General features: G+C 53.1%; 3 protein-coding genes across 3 annotated transcripts; 1 reads left to right on the top strand and 2 right to left on the bottom strand.

Annotated features, from left to right (window-relative positions):
* Positions 1–50: 50 nt before the first annotated feature.
* Positions 51–6,624, bottom strand: COCSUDRAFT_45866 (hypothetical protein). Its single transcript, XM_005651932.1, has 14 exons — positions 6,522–6,624; positions 6,172–6,270; positions 5,826–6,065; positions 5,557–5,691; positions 5,190–5,382; positions 4,676–4,864; positions 4,282–4,448; positions 3,908–4,066; positions 3,264–3,503; positions 2,541–2,780; positions 1,716–1,877; positions 1,243–1,353; positions 846–951; positions 51–682 (listed from the first exon to the last, which is right to left on the bottom strand). Exons 3-14 carry the CDS (start codon positions 6,039–6,041, stop codon positions 660–662), a joined length of 1,941 nt encoding a protein of 646 aa, XP_005651989.1. The 5' UTR covers positions 6,042–6,065; positions 6,172–6,270; positions 6,522–6,624; the 3' UTR covers positions 51–659.
* Positions 6,625–7,173: 549 nt separating this feature from the next.
* On the top strand, positions 7,174–9,990 carry COCSUDRAFT_45867 (Oxysterol-binding protein; the record flags this gene model as incomplete). The annotated part of the gene is made up of 10 exons (XM_005651933.1): positions 7,174–7,429; positions 7,579–7,689; positions 7,786–7,903; positions 8,019–8,186; positions 8,368–8,478; positions 8,593–8,649; positions 8,753–8,917; positions 9,125–9,270; positions 9,364–9,490; positions 9,760–9,990. The coding sequence occupies exons 1-10, from the start codon at positions 7,401–7,403 to the stop codon at positions 9,988–9,990; spliced, it is 1,263 nt and encodes a 420-aa protein (XP_005651990.1). The 5' UTR covers positions 7,174–7,400.
* A 1,615-nt stretch (positions 9,991–11,605) lies between these two features.
* On the bottom strand, positions 11,606–16,237 carry COCSUDRAFT_64235 (hypothetical protein; the record flags this gene model as incomplete). The annotated part of the gene is made up of 9 exons (XM_005651934.1): positions 11,606–12,048; positions 12,396–12,560; positions 13,017–13,201; positions 13,565–13,647; positions 13,912–14,110; positions 14,641–14,749; positions 15,015–15,212; positions 15,635–15,811; positions 16,100–16,237. 9 exons carry the CDS (start codon positions 16,235–16,237, stop codon positions 11,836–11,838), a joined length of 1,467 nt encoding a protein of 488 aa, XP_005651991.1. The 3' UTR covers positions 11,606–11,835.
* Between the last annotated feature and the right edge of the window lie 1,418 nt (positions 16,238–17,655).

Below are 17,655 nucleotides of genomic sequence, written 5' to 3' on the forward strand. Positions count from 1 at the left end.
AAAGTGTAATTGCATATTCCTGTCAGCGCTAGCAAGCACCGTGCCTATGATCGAGAAATTTGCTTACAGGAATTGTAAAAATGGCATATGCTTACATTGACTGCAAGCTGTGACGCACAGCTGCAAGCATTGTGGGCACTGCTTGACAATTGCATTCACTGTCTAGACGATCATTTGCATCCTCAGCGCCATGTGGCTCTCCTCTGCAACCCAAAACATTCAAAGGGGATGCGCAACAATGAAGCAAAGACATAATGCCACCCTATTCACAGAGCTCTTGCTTGGGTGAGAACGATGCAAGAGCTGTCAATATTGCTCCCAATTTGGGGAGTCTTAAGATACAGTGGTGCACAGCATCAATTCAGACCAGCAACATCTTTCAGTGCGCTCAGTCATATTGTTCGAGTTTCGTTTCTTGACATTTCCAAATAGTAAGAGATTTCCTTCCTACTCTGACAACTACAACCGCGCTACAATTCCTAGCAAGCGGGATGCTAGGACAAGGCTTCAAGGAACCAGACAAGCACTTGAGGAGCGCATTGCATGTAGGCAGCACAAACATGCTGCCTCAAGCTCCAATAGCAGCGTTGGGGTAAAGCGTTTGGTCAGCTGTCCGTTGAGACTTCTTCTTGGGAGACTGTGCAGCCTTCAAACTGTGTCTACTCCACGCCAGACAGCAGCCCTGCAGCACAAAATCACACTTGTCAGAAAATGATATGCACTGGAACTCAAAGAGGTACCCTCAAGCGCTTAGTTGCAGAAGTCATAGGTCCTTCAACCGGAGAAGAATGGATGCCTATTATGTGGGCACTGCATATTGGCACTGCAAAGTGAGTGTCTCTCACCGGATCCCTCAGCATGGTGGACGATCTCATAGCCCACCCCCACATCAGAGTAGGGGGGTGGCTTCTTCTCTGCCAGGTGGGTCCGGTCCAATATCTTCTCCAGCATCTGCGCAGACAATGCTGACTCAGTCTCCCACACAACGAAAAATCCAGTGGAGGCAGCTCACCCAATGCGACCGAAGTCTTAGCAACAGCAGCTGTTGCAGCTCCTCAAACGAAGCCGTGCATCACACAAAATATCATTTGTCTGTCTCCTCATTCACGCCCGGGGTCTATCAGCATGTGTGGGTTATCCACACAGAGTTGACAGCAACTCCCTTACAGAGGAGCCGCAGAGAGGGCTCCGAGACGTCACTGCTAGAAGAGACAGCAGTGGGAAAAAAGGCGTTCAGCGTGCCTTGTCAGAGATGACGCCGGACTGGGCCTCGTCGCGCTTGGTGTCCTTGTCCTCCTTCAGGATCTCCAGCAGCTCGTCGGCCTTCATCGATGTCCCCTTCATGTCCTCCTCCTGCGCCATCAGCAACAACAACCTCAGCCCCCTTGCCCTTTCCGCAAGCACCAGCATCCAGAGCTCTCCTCTTTCCCATCAGACAGCACACAGCGCCCCAAACCTGCATGCAGCGCCAGACATGTGCACCCTGGCAAAACTGACATTGGCCAAGGTGCCACACCGTCACTCTCAAGTCCCATGCCACCAGTCTCGCTCATCTACATTGCCGGCGCCGATCCTTTTGAAGGCGAGCATGGCAAAAAGCAAGAAATGAAAGCATGCCCGCAGGCCACTCAATGTAGAATATGGTCACCCAAGTCAACCCCTTTTGACCTGCCAAAGATCAGGAGTGAGATTGAATTTCTAAAGGGGCTGCTCACCGTTTCGCCCGGCAGGAAGGCGCCCTTTTTAATGACGAGGCGTTCGAGGGCGAGTTTGGAGCGCGCGCGTTTGAGCAGCTTGCCCTCCACGCTGTGCGCCGTCGCCAGCCGCAGCACCAGCACCGGCTTCTGCTGCCCTATGCGGTGGCACCGGTCCATCGCCTGTGCATCGCAAGAAAGCATACCCATCAGAGCACAGCTTGATAAAGTCACTCTTCCACATGCACAAATATAGGGTGAACGAGCTGTCACACAGCTCAGCAACCCTGGCATGACAGGCAGAGAAAGCAGCAAATGCCAATCTTACGCTCCCAGATGCATGGCTGTGCATTACTTGGACACCGGCAATAGCTGTCTTTGCCTCTGCCACATTTGGTGGCAGCTAGATGAAGCCAGGAAAAGCAAAAGGAGCGCCGCCTGTGCTACAGCTTTTGTCAGCTAGCTCTCAAGCCAAAAACACTTCAAAAAAGGTCGCCTGTGCCACAGCTGAAAACAGCTAGCTCAAGCCCCAGGAATACTTCAAAGAGGCCAAGAAGGTCCAGCCCACATGGAGGGGGTTCTAGTCGATTATGCTACAGCTGGTGACGGCCAGTGGCAGCCACAGAAATAGAGTGCTACGCACAAATATCTTATATCCCCGTGAGAAATGTCTTGATATTTCAACCTTCATCGCTATGTGTTTGCTGGTGCTCCCCCAGCATCAGTTTCTACATATCGATTTGCATTTCGGCAGGCAACAATGTCGTGGACGCACATTGGCGAGCACCCCTATAGTATTGGGCATACTAAAGAGTTCAAAAAAGGAGTAAAAAGTCCAGGGCCCACCTGGAGGTCCTGGTGGGGGTTCCAGTCTGAGTCATAGATGATGACGGTGTCAGCGGAGGTGAGGTTGATGCCGAGCCCGCCCGCGCGCGTGGAGAGCAGGAAGACAAACATGTCGGGGTCGGAGTTGTACGCGCGCATGGCTTCCTGGCGATCCTGCCAGCCGATGCTGCCGTCGATGCGCGTCGTCTTGTGGCCAAGCTGCTCCAGATACGTGTCCAGCAGGTCCAGCATTTTCGTCATCTGCACATGTTTGTAACAATGATTGATGGAAATCTGGCACGCATGGAGGGCCTGGCGTGCATCATGGGTGTCATGTATCATGTAGCATCTGCCCATCATGTAGCATGTGAGGAAATTATCCAAGCGCCCAGCGTGAGCGAAAAACTTTGAAGGGAAAGCAGAAAGACACGCTGTGCTGTGCTGGTGCAAGTTGGTGGCAATTCAGGATTGCATGCACTTCCTGCATCACATGCACATTGAACTTGCAGCAAACCAACCACAAAAGGATCTTGCATGCATGATATGAAAACCACGACACATCAACAAAAAAACAGCAACTTGCAGCATCCAGTCTTTGGAGTGCAATTTCGGAGACATTTACTCCCCTGCTTGCGCTGCTTGCTCACGAGGCAGCCATGCACCTGCCAGTCGGCGCAGTGATAGAAGGGGGGAAAGGGTGCAGCAGCCAATTGAAACGATGAGAGGGAAGGCGAAAAGCCGCACCTGGGAGAAGATGAGGACCTTGTGGCCGCGCGCCTTGAGGGGCTTGAGCAGCCGGTCCAGCAGCTGCATCTTGCCGCACTGCTCCACCAGCTCAGCCGCGCTGGGGAACATGGGGGACGGGTCCAGCGCGGAGGTGATCAGGTCCGGGTGGTTGCAGTTCTTGCGCATCTGCATCAGCACGTTGTTCAGCTTGGAGATGGACGCCCCCCGCTGCCCATTCTCCACCTTCGCTATCGCCTCCTGCACATGCATGCATGCAGGAGAACCTCAGCATCTACATCACACTCGCATTTTTTTCAGCATTCCACAACCATTATCAGTTCTGGGCGCCATCCACATCGTACATCTCAACGAAATGGAAACTCGGCAGTAATTGCAAACAATCAGCAGCACCTCAGCATCTGCTTCACACATGCACCCTCCAAGATCCTTCAGCACTCCACCCTTACTAATTGACAGTCAAAATGCACCTCTGTGAGAAAATGCCGGCAAGGTGGAAGCCCGGCAATAAAGAATCTATGCAAACAGACTGGTGCAAAGTGCCCCTCTGCTCTGGCATCTGACCGTGCAAGCTGAGTGCCCGGCTCAAGGTTGCACTATGCAAAACGGCAGGCAGAGGGACATGCATGGAGATATGGGCGCACATTGACAGTGCGGTCTTTGAGCTGCTCGTTGATGCGTTTCTGGTCGGGCGCCATGTGCGAGTAGAGCACAATCTCTTCCTTGGACGGCAGGCTGCTCTCCACGTCCGACTTGAGCCGCCGCAGCAAGAATGGCCGCAGCAGGTTGTGCAGCTTGCTCACCTGCAAAATCCGGGCTCATCGCTAAAATTCGCCAGCATGTCCCTTATGACAACCCTCACTTGGCTGATAGCATGGTCCGACCTGCAGGACTGCAAGAGCAGGTGCAGAACTTGCACCAGGAAAAGACAAGTACGTACATCTAAGATGCTAAAAAGTTGGCTGGTGCATGTGAGGTGCATGAGACCGGTGAATGCTGGGGTGGACCAGGGGCGCACCACGCGGTTGCGCTGCTCCTGGGCGACAATGTGCTGGTCGGAGCCGGCCTCGCCCACGCCGCTGAAGTCAAACCAGGACTCAAAGTCGGCCAGGCTCTTGAACACGTCCGGCAGCAGGAAGTTCAGCAAGCTCCACAGCTCGCTCAGGTTGTTCTGCAGTGGCGTGCCTATGCACATCACACATTGTGATGTCATCCCATCCAGGTTGATCACCAAACCCCTTCCCCATTTTCTCAGTGGCAATGTTATCAATAGAGTCCAGAAACGGCAGAATGCCTTTCAATGCAAATTCCCCCAGTGTGTTTGCTCGTGGTACAAGGAAGCATACACAAGACGGACACCCATGCAAAGGCAAAGACAGAGGAACGCAAGCTACAAGGCATGGGCAGCGCACCGGAGAGGAGCAGCTTGTTGCCGGTGTGGATGGTGCGCAGCTCGCGCAGTAGCTTGCAGTTGGAATTTTTGAGGCGGTGGCCCTCGTCAACCACAATGTACTTCCAGGCGTAGCGCTGCAGGTGCTTCACGTCCGCTATCACTATCTCGTACGACGTCACCACCACCGGGAAGGTGTTCTTCACCAGGCCTGCACATGCTGGCATGCTTCAGCACATGCCCCACCATTTCTGCCTTCGACTCCCCACCTTTATTATTAAGAGCATGGCATGCTTATGACACCAGGTCGGGCTACTCTAATGAGATCGACACCAGAACTGGCAGGAGTCCTGACACACGCAGTCATTAGCTCCCTAAACGCATTCTACACTACCTTGCTGCGCCCGGCAAGATACTAAGCAGCACAGATGCCATGCATCTGTGCATGTCCATTATGGACGTCAGAAGAACATGGTAAGAAGGGCAGGGGTTGCAACACGACATTGAGGAACCCCCCACAGAAAGCAGGGGGGCACCGGTGGGCATGCGGCTGGTGCGCAGTTTCTGGCGCTCGGCGCGGCTGCCGTGATAGAGGATGACGGGGATGGTGGGGCACCAGCGCTCAAATTCGGCCACCCAGTTGGACAGCGTGGACAGCGGCCCTATGATCATGTGCGGCCCTGGCACGCCCCTCGACCGCAGGTGCGACAGGAAGCCGATCGTTTGCACCTGCCAGCACACCAGTACATCAGCATCCATTGTGTGCACACCAATCAATCCTAATGGATTGCACAACAGTAAACTTTGTACGTTGTTCTAAAGTTTCTGACAGTGAGATGAGAGCAAAATATATCGATATCAAAGACATATTTGAATGTTAAGAGAGGGCATTGCTGCGCTCACCGTTTTGCCGAGGCCCATCTGATCAGCCAGAATGCCGTTGAGGCCGTTTTGGTACAGGGATACAATCCATTTGATGCCCTTTATCTGGTACGGCCGCAGCTCGCCCTTTATGAGGGGCACCAGCTCCTGCTGCACCTGCACACCCAGCCCAGTCAATTGATCATCTCTCTTCATGTGCATTCCTCACAAACAGCAACACCTCACTCGCCTCCCCCGCCCACAGCTGAAACTGCGACAATCACACAGTAAACTGGGAAAGCCTTGCGGACCTTTGAGACGGCTGCTGAGTTGATGCCGGGGCCCTTCTTCCTGCTGTTGCCTCCCTGCCTGCCGGCCTTGCGCTTGCTGCCAGCTGCAGGAGGGGCAGCATCGTTGCCCTCCATCTCCTCAGTCATCTGCTGCAGCTGCTCACTCAAGAATTTTGTGTACATTCCCGTCTGGTTGAGCAGCGCATCCAGCTCGCTGAAGCGGTCGTCGTCCAGCATAGCGTTCTGGCCATTGAAGGCCGCCTGCCAACATCCCCACGATCGCCTGAGGACATGCCCGCACCGCAATGTGTGCAGTTTGAGAGCTGGCGAAGACAGCGGAGACTTGGCACAATCGTGCAGGACGCACCTGCAGAGCCTTTATATTTTCCTGCTCCCTCTGCTGTCGCAGCTTTTCCTCCTCTTCCACTGCAGCCTCTGGTGCCAGCAGCCGTGAGGCCTCCTCCTCCTGCGCATCCAGTGCAGAGATGAGAGGCACGTCCAAGCAGTATGTCAACATCCGGCGATGTCAGGAACGATATGTCCAAGCCTCTTGGTGTGCAACATCCTGTCCAAAAGCGTGTGGATGCACCTGTAGACCTAGAGTGATGCATTGGAAACAATTATCTCAACGAATTGCACCATCGAGGCACCGAAGTTGAAGTGTTCAATACGTACTTCAACATCCGCAGGAGCAGGCGAGTGGACAAGATATATTACCGTTACTGGTGCCAAGGCTTCCACCTCCACGCTTCCAGCCGACGTCTCCTCGGCTTGGCTGCTGCCAGATGCCTCTGGTGGTGCCTCATACTTTTCTTTCTTAGTTGCACGTGTCATCGCCGGCTTGTTCAGGGCCCCCAGGTGCTGCAACAATACACAGCTGCCTCTGGGAATGATGCTCACGGTGATGTTTGCGGAAAAGTATAGGTAAGGCTTTCCGGCACGCAATCATAGCTTCATAATGAACCATCAAAAGGTACCCCCATCTCAATCCACACCGTTGATGCCGCGCCATTCATATCGGCTGCCAGCGCCAGGCAGCTCCCGCCCTTTCAATCTGGGGACGCCGCGGCCGCTTCAAGTAGATTCCAGGGAGCAGGAAAAGCGTCGCTGACCCTCTAATATAAGATTCGACAGGCGTTTTCCTCGTTAATGACTTGCCTACAATGCTCGAAGCTGGGAATCGTGGAGAATGCTGAGCATGGAATGCTGGCCCTTTCCGTTGAGAGGGTTCCAATCCCCTTGCTACATCGCTAAGACAGGGGAATTCATGTCTTGTGAATCTACGAATCATGGCCCCGGAATGGCCGGAATGACAGATGTCGTCCAAGAACCGCGACTTCTTGAACAACGATGCTGTCACACAAGCAATCAACGAGGTCGTCAAACTCAATTATCCCATAATCCTCTGCACAAACTGTGCTTTGGGCTTCCCTTCGCGTCTGTTTTGAAGCTCGAAAGGCGCAGCTGCGTTTGCGATTAAATTCTTGTTGCAACAGTCCAAATCGCATATATCAATAATTACAAACAGTAACATTCAAAAATTTAAATCGAAATATTGCGTAGAGACGGGACTTACGGTCTCAAGCCCGAAACACGATGGCACCAGAATTGGCCGCAGATAATGCGTGAGCGCACTCTCTTGCTCCTTGGGGATGCGTCATTGCTGCAAAAATGCAGATGATGTCAACCATGATGTATAGCTAGAAGTTCACATCAATAATTTTTCCTCCACTGGACCTTGTTGCTCAATCTGTTTCTTTGGGTTTGTTCACAGGGTTGCAACCACACATATGCCGGAGCTGGATGTTCCAGTCCTCAACAGGAGACAATGTCTGCCGAAGCCAGAGCAAGCGGAACGGAGTCCACACGTCTGGTCCATGATCAAGTAAGCATTCTGGGGACAGCTATCAACTAATGCCAGGTATCCACTGCAAAATGGATCCCCCAACGCTTGAGAAGGCATTGCTTTCTCCTGCTGCAGGGACATGGTGGGCTCAGACAACATCCTCAGCATGCCACTGCCCACAGAGATGCACCTGCCCCTAACAGAGCTGGAGAAGCAGGCAGAAGAGCTGGAGTACTGTGAGCTCCTGGACAAGGTGCAATCCCCCTTCTACCTTAATGATATCATAGTTACAGAGACCTTCACAGGCACAGATCTTGCTCCTAGCTTGCCGTGCATGCCAGACGGTGATGCAGAAAGTTGCTGCACAGGCTGCACTGTGCCCCAAGGGCAGCATTGAGAGGATGATGGAGGTTGTGGCGTTCTCTGTGAGCCCCTATGCAAGCTGCAAGCGCCCCAAGCGCAGCCTGGACCCCCTGCTGGGAGAGACTTACGAGCTGGTGCACCCAGACAAGGGCTTCCGCATGGTCTCTGAGCATGTATGCAACTCACATGCCTCCCCTCACCCTTGAAGGAAGAGCATTGTAAAGTCCATGCAGTTACCATGACATCCTGAATGCCAGAGATTCGCGCACTTTGCCAAAACGGATCCTGCCATGTCCTCAAGATCTTTCTGCAAATCATTAATGCAGGAATGATCAAAATTTTGATGGCGTGAAGGTTGCCCGGCTGCCACCCGTCATGGCACAGCACACCGAGGGGCGCGGCTGGGTCCTGGAATCAGAGAATGAGCCGCACGTCTCCTTCTATGGTGCATACGTGGATCTCAACGTATGTGCCTTTCCACTGCAACTATGAACACATTTCTTGTCCCTGCACATGTCTGTCAACAACTTAGTTTGGCCTTCTATCTTGTCACTGATTCTGTGGCTACTCCTTGCGCAGATGAATTTCGTCCTGCAAGTCACATTCGACGATGGGGAGGTGTACTCGTGGCACAAGGTGAGCTCACCGCAGTGGATCACCTTACTTTTTATGCAAGCAAGTTGCCTGTAGTACTGCAAAACCACTCTGTTCCTCCATATAAGGTCGTGCTGACTTGCAGGTCCAGACCACTATCAACAATCTGATAGTGGGCAAGATATACATCCAGCACATGGGCACATACACCGTGAAGAACCTCGACACAGGGCTGACAGCGGTCATGGAGCTCGTCAAGCCCAAAATGATCACCTTTTCCCTCAAATCTCGCAAGGAGTCCCAGCACTTGGTGAGGACCCACACATACATCACAGATCACCTTTCGTGTCACACAGAATCTATCTTCATGCTTGTATGCTCTGTGGCTTGAAAGACCCGAAAGTCCCCTGGACTTGGGTGGGCGAATTTTGCTTTTGGGTTTTGTTATGTGATGACTACCGTATTTTGTGATGAGAATAACATAGATTGAGGTCCTTTGTTTGGGGTCATTGTTCAGATCCATGGGCACCTTGAGGAGAACGGCCAGAAGCTGGACAAGCCCATCTTCCATGGCAAGTGGGACGAGGCACTCTATGCCACCTTGGCAGACGGCTCAGAGCGCCTCCTGTGGAAGCTCAACCCCGCCCCTACGGAGGACAACAGGTGACATGGCTGCTTGTCTTCAAAATTGCTATTTCCTGCATTGCGCGCTCATCACTCATGGGGCGGTGCAGAGGGTGTCGGCTGGGTGCGCAGGTGGGGCCTGACGGTGTTTGCCATGCAAGCCAACGAGATGACGGAGGGCCTGCGCGAGAAGCTGCCCCCCACCGACAGCCGCCTGCGCCCGGACCTGCAACACCTGGAGCGCGGCAATTATGACAAGGTCGCCCATGCAATCCAACCTCTGTGTTTTAGTCCCTGATTCTGAGTTGCCGCATCTGAAAAGTGGTGCTTATTGGAGATGTTGGCACATGCCTTGCACATTTTCCTGCTGTAGTGTGGAGATGCAGCACTCCCTGTCGTGCCAAGGGCTGGCTGCTTGGAGCGGCAGAGACCCCGCAGATTGGGTCGTTAGCGCGCAGCAGAAGTCAGCGCCTTGCGGTATTGAAATGGCATTTGAATTGCGGCTGATGCGCGCTGTGCTGCGCGCAGGCCAATGCGGCGAAGAAGATCTTGGAGGACCGCAACGCCAAGTACATGGCGGAGGTGCGCGCCAGCCGGGCCGACAAAGCGCCGATCGCCCCGCACTTTTTTGAGCTGGCCACCCCCGAGGCGCCGTTCGGCCGCGCGCTTCGCTGGCGCTACCGCAAGGGAACCTACTGGGAGGACCGCCGCCGGGGGGACTGGTCCCAGTGCAGGGACCCCTTTGGCCTCAACCAGTGAGCTGGCAGGGTGTCTCAATTTCTGCCCCTCACCAATCTGGAATGGGGTTGAGTGCGCTTAGCTGCACCCAACAATTGAATGGGTGCGGAGGCGTTCCGGCACATTCCAGAGCGCCTGCATTCGAGATGGACTGGCAATTTCCACTGGTCAGCAGCATGCAAATGCAGCATTCTCGACACTGCAATTTGTTGTCACTCGCCCCTTGCGCATGTGGCATCGGTGTGAGTCTGCATCTGATTTTGGTGTGTTGCGTTCTTCTGCATGCTTTGCTTGGAGCTGCATGACAGTTCATATGGGGCTATCTCCACGGGGCACTGCTAAAAGGCATCGCCCTCAACAAAACGAACAATGCAGAACTGTGCATGGATGAATGATTTTTCCGCTCGGCTGCTTCTGCTTGTGGTGCAGACTGGGCAACAAATGATGCGCAGAGTGCGCTGTCGTTGTGATTTGATGCTTGTGGCAGATCTGGTGAATGCAAACGCGCACTTGGTGGCATATTTATTGAATTCGAACGAGCACTTGGATGCATGAATGCCTGCGATTCGGTAGACAGATTTTGGCAGGCTTCCTTGGTAAGGGTGAAAGCACCTCGCCGGATTTGCCGGAACTTTGTTTTGGATTTCAAGCGGTTCATGTGTTTCTGTGTATGATCTGAGATGTGGCCTGTCAGGCATATCATTGGCCTTTTGATAGATGTAGGGCTGCAAGAAACCCAGAAGCAGCTGAAAGGGCAGACAGCAAGAAGAGATGTGCTGCAAATGGCTGTGCATACTTATAGAGCTGGAGGACTCTTAGACAGCCTCAGCTTAGTGCCAGGTGCAACAACAATTATCAAGATTTCTAGTCCGGATGGCAGCGGCAAAAACCTGTAGGCAGAGCGATCCTTATGCTGAACAACTGAGTTTGCTAATGGTATCAATCAGATAGCGGTATAAATACTGAGCACCGTGTCCACGGTTGATTGTGTCTTGCTTGGAAATGGCGAGTCCATCAAGGGGTAGGAGTTTGGCAGCCTTTTCTGCAGCTTGTCTGCAGACGCACCTTGCTTCTGGCAGGGAAAAGCGTGTAATAATACTGATAATAACAATAAATCAGATAAGTGTCTAAGACACATTGCGGGGTGCATCAAGACCCGAGGCTGTTGATGAGACAGGCTCTGCAGTGAAATGCTCTTGGCTTGGGATTCACTTGATGAGCGTGCATGTTAATTCTAGGTGCCTGCTTTTGAGATGAACACCATTCTGGCACATGATGTAGGCATGCACTCTAGAAGGTTGATCCAACTTTCAAGCATCAGCTTGAGGCCATTGTTGCGTGCCGGGTGCGGCAGCCGCACATCATGCTAGCATATATAATCGGCGCCAACTAATCTTGAGTGTTTCACATCGATGGATATTATGATGATCATGTGATTTGCGCACTTGCTTCACTGAAGTTCAAATACTATATAGTATATGCATGTGCTCATGATTGAACCTGGCAAGTACTCGAGTGTGTGGGATGTCTTTCCAGATTTCTTGTAAGATGCCATACATAAATAAATCTGTCCTTGTGATCAGCCAGATCAGGCCAGCACGGCAATATGGAAGCTTCCCCTTATGTAATAAGGGGTGCAGGAATATTAGAATTTAATTCACGCGTTTGAAGACACCAGTCTTTCGGCTTGCTGCCTCATGGCCAAGGAATGGTCTGCCAGTGACATTGATAGATGTTAAGAGAGGTTTGGCGGGATCACAAAAATGATGCATCTGTAAATTCCCTACAACTCGCACACCATCAGATAAAACCTGTCAGCATGCATGTGCAACAAATAATTCTTTTTATGCTTCAGGGCCACGCGCATCAGAGCTCCTCCCGGTCTGCCGCAGCTTGGGTGGGTGGGATGTTGGGCACTTTGAGCGTTGACATGACCTCGTCCAGTGTCATCGTCTTGTGGTATTTGTAGCCCTCCACAGTGCAGATGCTGGGGTGGTACAGAGTTACCACGTAGCGGCAGGTCTCCGGCTCGCGCACAAGCATGTAGGCATCAGAATCCGGCGAGCATGCCAGCTGCACCTGCCGCAGACGAACAAAGCACACACCTGGGTATGCCATGGTGATGTTTTCTAGACGTCAACACCATCGGTGACTCCCATGTGACATGCAGAGAGTGTAACAACGCTGCAACCTGGACTGTTCAGGCCCTGTGCCACGCTGTTACAAGCCAACCCACATCATGCACCACTCATGCAGATCATTTTCCTTGCTAATTGGCAACAGCTTTCCAATCTGACGGCAATCAGCCGGAACGCAACATTCTGAAATATCAGGTCCCCACCAGCAAGCAAGGATCTCTCTAGAATGGAGGCACGGCCCCATGCACTTGAGCAAGAGAACACATCGAGACTTGCCCTTATACGCACCTTGCTGGCGCGCTTGGCGCTGGCATCGGAGCCGTCGCAGGATGCGCCGCCGCTGTAAGTCGTCTCGATGAAAGGCACGCTCAGGCCCTCCTGCACCCCTGGCAGCTTGTCTGCGGCTTCGCTCAGGACGGGCCACGAGTTTGGTCCCAGGTTTTTCCTTCCTTCCTGCAGAGCCACACATGACGCTCCGCTCAACTCTGTACAATTCTCCTTCAGGGGGCAGTATGGGGAACTGGAATTACCATCATATTAAGGCCCACAACCTCCTCCGTTTGTAAGCCCCATGATCCCTTCATTTGCAAGCGACAACATCGGCGACCAACATGATTGCAATTGACCTCATCTGATGGTCCGTTTCTGAGCTACCTACAGGTAAATGAAGCATTGACACTCCTACTTGTGCGCCAATCCTAGCAAATAGACTCTACACATGTTACATACATTAATGACTACTCAAGGGGGTACTGAAGACTACTTCAGACTAAAGACTACTCAAGACTACATCCTGTACTCCTAGGCATCCCCTGAATCACACATACCAGGGGGCTCTATACTAAACATCAAGATCAATATGTGGACCCCCTGCCCAATCAGGATGCGCAAAGGGTGAATGTAAGGGACCTGCACGGCGTCGTAGCGGCCAAGGCTGAGGACGGACTCGATGCGGCGCTCGCCCTCGATGGAGTGGAACTGCCCCACGTGGTGCCCAGGGCACAGCTCGTAGCTCCACCAGCCGTGGCTCACGTAGTAGCAGTGCGCCGCCACCTCCTCCAGCACCGCTGCCCCCAGGCTGCCAGGCAGCACGTCTGCAGCAGCAGCAGATCAGGGTTACTACGTGGGCTCTGTTGATATGGCAAACATGACGAGGGAGTCCATGATGGGACCTTTTGGATGACAGAGATCCGGGGATGATCTGGCACATGCAGCACCAGCAGGCTGGGAGTGGCGAGTCGGGCTCTTTAGGGTACTGTATGTTGTGAAACTTGACAAGGGGCCCTAAAGGGGAGGTTCAGAGTCTTCCTGACAGGTACTCTTGGTTGCACTGTCATATGCTGTGCAAGACACTTGACGGGTCCACGGGAGCGACTGTTTGATCTATAGATAGGGTATGATAAGAGTGCGAATAGAATAGTCTGGTTCAGGGGAGCAGGTTCAAAGCAGGGTCGCACCCTTGAAGTCGCTTGGCTGCAGCGGTCCATCAAGATTAGTCAAGGGGTTCTCCCTGAGTGTCATCTGGGCTCTGACCATGTTTCTGCACAGAACGACTTCCCCATCAAAAAGCAGTGGGGCCAATGCAACCCTGTTTGCCTGCTTTCCTAGGCACTCCCGCAAGCCCAGCAGCCTTCCTGCCTCCCAAACTATGATATCTTCTACACTTCACTGCATGTTTACAAGTCATGGAACCCATGGCAAGCTATCCTGGAAACCATGTGGATGCAGTTGGATCCTGGCAATTTGGTGGCAGACATGCTTCAGAGATCTGTGAGCAGGAACAGGGTCTGCTGATGTGTCGCACCGGCCAGCGGCGATGACATCAGGGCTGGGCTCCCCGGCGGAGGTGGCAGCGCCGCCTGTTTTGGCGGTGTCCATCGCTCGGTGCGCGTCCCCCGACAGGCCGCTGCAGGGCTGCCGCTGCGCGCACAGCTGTGCGTCAACGGCCGCCAGCAGCGCTGCGCTCTCCTGCTCCAGCCGCGCATCAGCCTCCTCCCCCAACCCTGCAGCGCATGGAGTGCATCCGTGTTGAACCACCACTAGCATAACCACCGTCAGGGTGTCAAATGATAGAGTGGTCCGCACGTAGGCATTTGCTTGAAGAGTTTCTAGTCTCTGTTCTCCATATATACGTAAATTCGGTCGTGTTCTGAGCTCCCCAGCTCCCATTCTTGCAGCTTGGGCAGGCCGTAACGATGATGGCCCCAAGTTCTCATCTGCTCCTCTAAATTGGGCGGACTAAATCAAAGCCACAACCGGCATCAAACATCTCAGTTCAGGTTTGCACAAGAGAGTGCTTTTTGAAGAGTCAGCGAGATCAGGAAGTGTGTAAGTTCGAAATATGTGACAGGAAGATTGCTTGGGAGCTCTCCAACCAGCACCGAGAAGATGGCGCATATCTGTGTCCTTGGGGAACATGGGTGAGGATCATAGGACCAGGCACCAAAATGGTCGAGGACATGCAAGTGGGCATGCAAAAGAGACAAAGTAAGTGATATTGTGCGTCGAGCTTAATTGTGTATTCCAGCAGCACCTGAGGTTGCAGAGAGGCTGCAGGCGCCGCAGCTGAAGCGGCAGAATCCCTTGAGCGCCTTCTGGTAATCCCCGCCCACCATGTAGCGCCAGTTGGCCGCACACTCCCCCTGCACATGCCCCACACCCGCCAGTCAGAAGTAGCTACCATGCACAAAAGTCAGTCTCAATTGCTTGCAGCGCCCTCTGCGGCAAATCACACTGGCAGCGCTGCTGGCATTCTGTGCTCTGTAGGGTGCGCCTGTGCCACTTTGATCCTGTGAGGTAGTCTCAAATGAGGTGCAGCAGAAGCCTCCTCAGCATCAATGCCGAGATCACATCCATCTGTTCATGCACCAATAAAGCCTCCATGTACAGCAGGTGGGTGGCAGGCACCTTGTCGGCCCACCAGGCGCACTGCTTGTGGTAGTCCCTGCAGGAGCTCCCGTCCGGCGTGCCCTGATGCTCCAGCACGGCTGCTTTCTTGACAGGGCCCAGTCCAGCCTCCGCCCTCAGCCTGCCCCACACCTTCTCATAATCCCCCAGCTTCTGCGCCAGCTCAGTCGCAAAATGCACGTCGCCTGTCTCCTGCCCCTGCAGGAGAACAGAGGAGGACAGTCTCGTCAGGTCTCATAATCAATTATTAGTAGAGTTAGCGCGGTGCGTGTTTTGCAGCACAATACGTCTCACTGCTTCTTTACGATGCAAGCGTGTCCCGTTCGTGTCATGCCTGCAAATCCTCCAAATAACTAATCGAGATAAGCAAGGATGACAGCCCAGTGAAGCCAGCAGCAAACTTGCGCTTCCACAACATGTGCTCAGTGCAGGAAGCAGGCCGTCACTCTGGGATGTTGAAGAGCAAGCCTGGCATGATGGTAACAAAACACAAACAGGGTTCGTGCAGGCACATGCATCCTCCTTCCACCACAGGCTCCAGATGGAACAGTGACATCTTTTCGGACATGAGAGTCACGTCATTGTGAGTGAATCTCTCGCAACAGCTCCCGGCGGCGCACCTCCTGGATGTCGGTGCAGCTGCGCGCGAGGGCGCGCTGCTCAAAGTCAGAGGGCGCCTCCACGCCTTCGCGCGCCTTGAACACGTACGCGTAGCCCTCCTCGCCGTTCCCCGCAGCCGCCGCCAGCGGTGAGCCCATCAGCAGAATGGACCACTCCCGCAGCAGGTCCCCGGTCACCTGCTCGGCGACACGAGGTATTAGTGGTACTAACGTTTGGACACCTGTTTCGTGACACAGCGCACAGCTGATGTTGAAGAGTAGGCATGTGCTTGTGCCATCTTCAGCTGCAAATGCACATCCGTCACAAGCGTACCACATCATTGCAAGTATCTTGCATGGCATGGCTAAGGCCTGCAGTCCCTGTGCTGCCATACGTGACCAGTGTCTGGCTGGATGTTACTTCCCTTGGTCACAACACAGGCCGGAGGATGCTGATCTCGCAGTATAAAGAGTAAAGCGATGCACCTGTTTTTCACACGTGTGCCACAGCTGTCGGTTGATCTTGGAGGTTGACGGCACCGCCAGACCATTGTGGATCTCCTGCCGCCCTTTGCTCCACACAGCTGCCACTAGCTGGTGACACACCTGCCCAGGAGAAGACATGCCAGCTGCATTGAGCACCCACGACAGCGAAGACTCCTCGCCAAAGAGTCTTGAGGATGCAATGCATTTGACAATATACTGTACTGGATCTGGGGTCAAGAAATGCTGGATCTGCCCCAGGTAAGTCTCCTGCAAGCAGTTTGCAAGGGACAGGCAGGTCACATGTGCGTCTCCAGGAAGCACTTACCTTGCATCCCACCAACCCTGCTACAACCCCCAATTGTGCTTCGTCCTGAATAGAGTCTTCAAGGAGGGGGTGCTTCCTGTGCACCACAGAGACAAATGATCAATGCTGTGATGGCTTGAAACTAACCTGGCTGAGGGAGCACAATGACAAGCATAACAACAGTATGTATTAGAATTCCTCTTCAGGGGCTTGCCTCTCCGCTTTGTTGGCCAGCAAACCCTGCTGCAGTGTTTCCTGGCTGTATGCGCCCTTACTGCTGATGGCCTCGTACCCATCCAAGTCCTTTTCTTGCAGCAGCTTCTCCAACGGGAATCTCAACTTTAGAGCCTGCCAGCTCTGCTTTGTCCAGACCGTCTCATCGTGTATATATAAATATTTGGCGCTGGCCAGCACCAGAGCGATGCAGAATAGGAAACAGCACAGTGGACCTCTGTGATACCTCCGCATGATTTATAAGGATAAGATCAATAAGGGACCACCATCACAGGGTATAATGTCCGTTCAATCCTTCACCGATCATCATCCGGTCCAATAGAAATTCTGTAGAAGCACAGGTGAGCCTGCTCTGGGTTCGAGATCAAGAGCACTGTACATTCCAGATTGACAGCATGATTCTCTGAAATTCAGCTGAATTGCTTGGTCATTTGATGGCATTTGAGCTCACGAGAGTGACCTGGCAGGTTATAACTAAGTAATTACTAAGCTAAAGCTGGTGCACGAGCTGAGGCAACGACGAAGCACAACTTTGTTTGCTTGACGCAAGCAACACCAACTTTCTATCCAGTGCTGTGGCTCTGCATTGTCCACCGCCACTGCTTGGTTAGCACCGAAATACGCGAGGCGATCTCCATATTTGTCTTTGTCTTTTTCTGGTCGATTTCAGATTGTTGCCATTTCTATAGCGGTGTATAAAAATTCTTCGTCAAATTCTCATACCGCGGTAGAGCCTGTTCACGGGATAGAGGGCCCCTGGAAGAAGCCATCTGATTGACATAGACGCTAGCGCTCTTCGTCAGCTGGACAAAGAGGTCTGAAAGAGGTCTGGAATGTCCTTGTACAACGGACCACCCAGAGGTGGCACCCGTGGAGGAGCAGATCAATTCTCATGGGACTCTGTCAAGGCAGATAAGGACAGAGAATACTACTTGGGACACTCTGTCAAAGCCTTGACTGGGAGGTGGCAGAAAGGTACCTCCCACATTGTATTGCTCCCACGAGCTCGTACTGTCTC

Source organism: Coccomyxa subellipsoidea, assembly GCF_000258705.1.
Source record: "Coccomyxa subellipsoidea C-169, whole genome shotgun sequence".
NCBI lineage: Eukaryota > Viridiplantae > Chlorophyta > Trebouxiophyceae > Coccomyxaceae > Coccomyxa > Coccomyxa subellipsoidea.

What these genes read in the sequence shown, in the direction of transcription:
- COCSUDRAFT_45866 (XM_005651932.1), bottom strand. Translation starts at nt 6,041, where the DNA reads ATGCTGGACGACGACCGCTTCAGCGAGCTGGATGCGCTGCTCAACCAG. An exon ending in TCAAAGACCGCACTGTCAAT is followed by an intron (nt 3,504 to 3,907) that starts GTGCGCCCATAT and finishes ATGCATGTGCAG; the next exon opens with GAGGCGATAGCGAAGGTGGA. An exon ending in AGGTCCTCATCTTCTCCCAG is followed by an intron (nt 2,781 to 3,263) that starts GTGCGGCTTTTC and finishes AAACATGTGCAG; the next exon opens with ATGACGAAAATGCTGGACCT.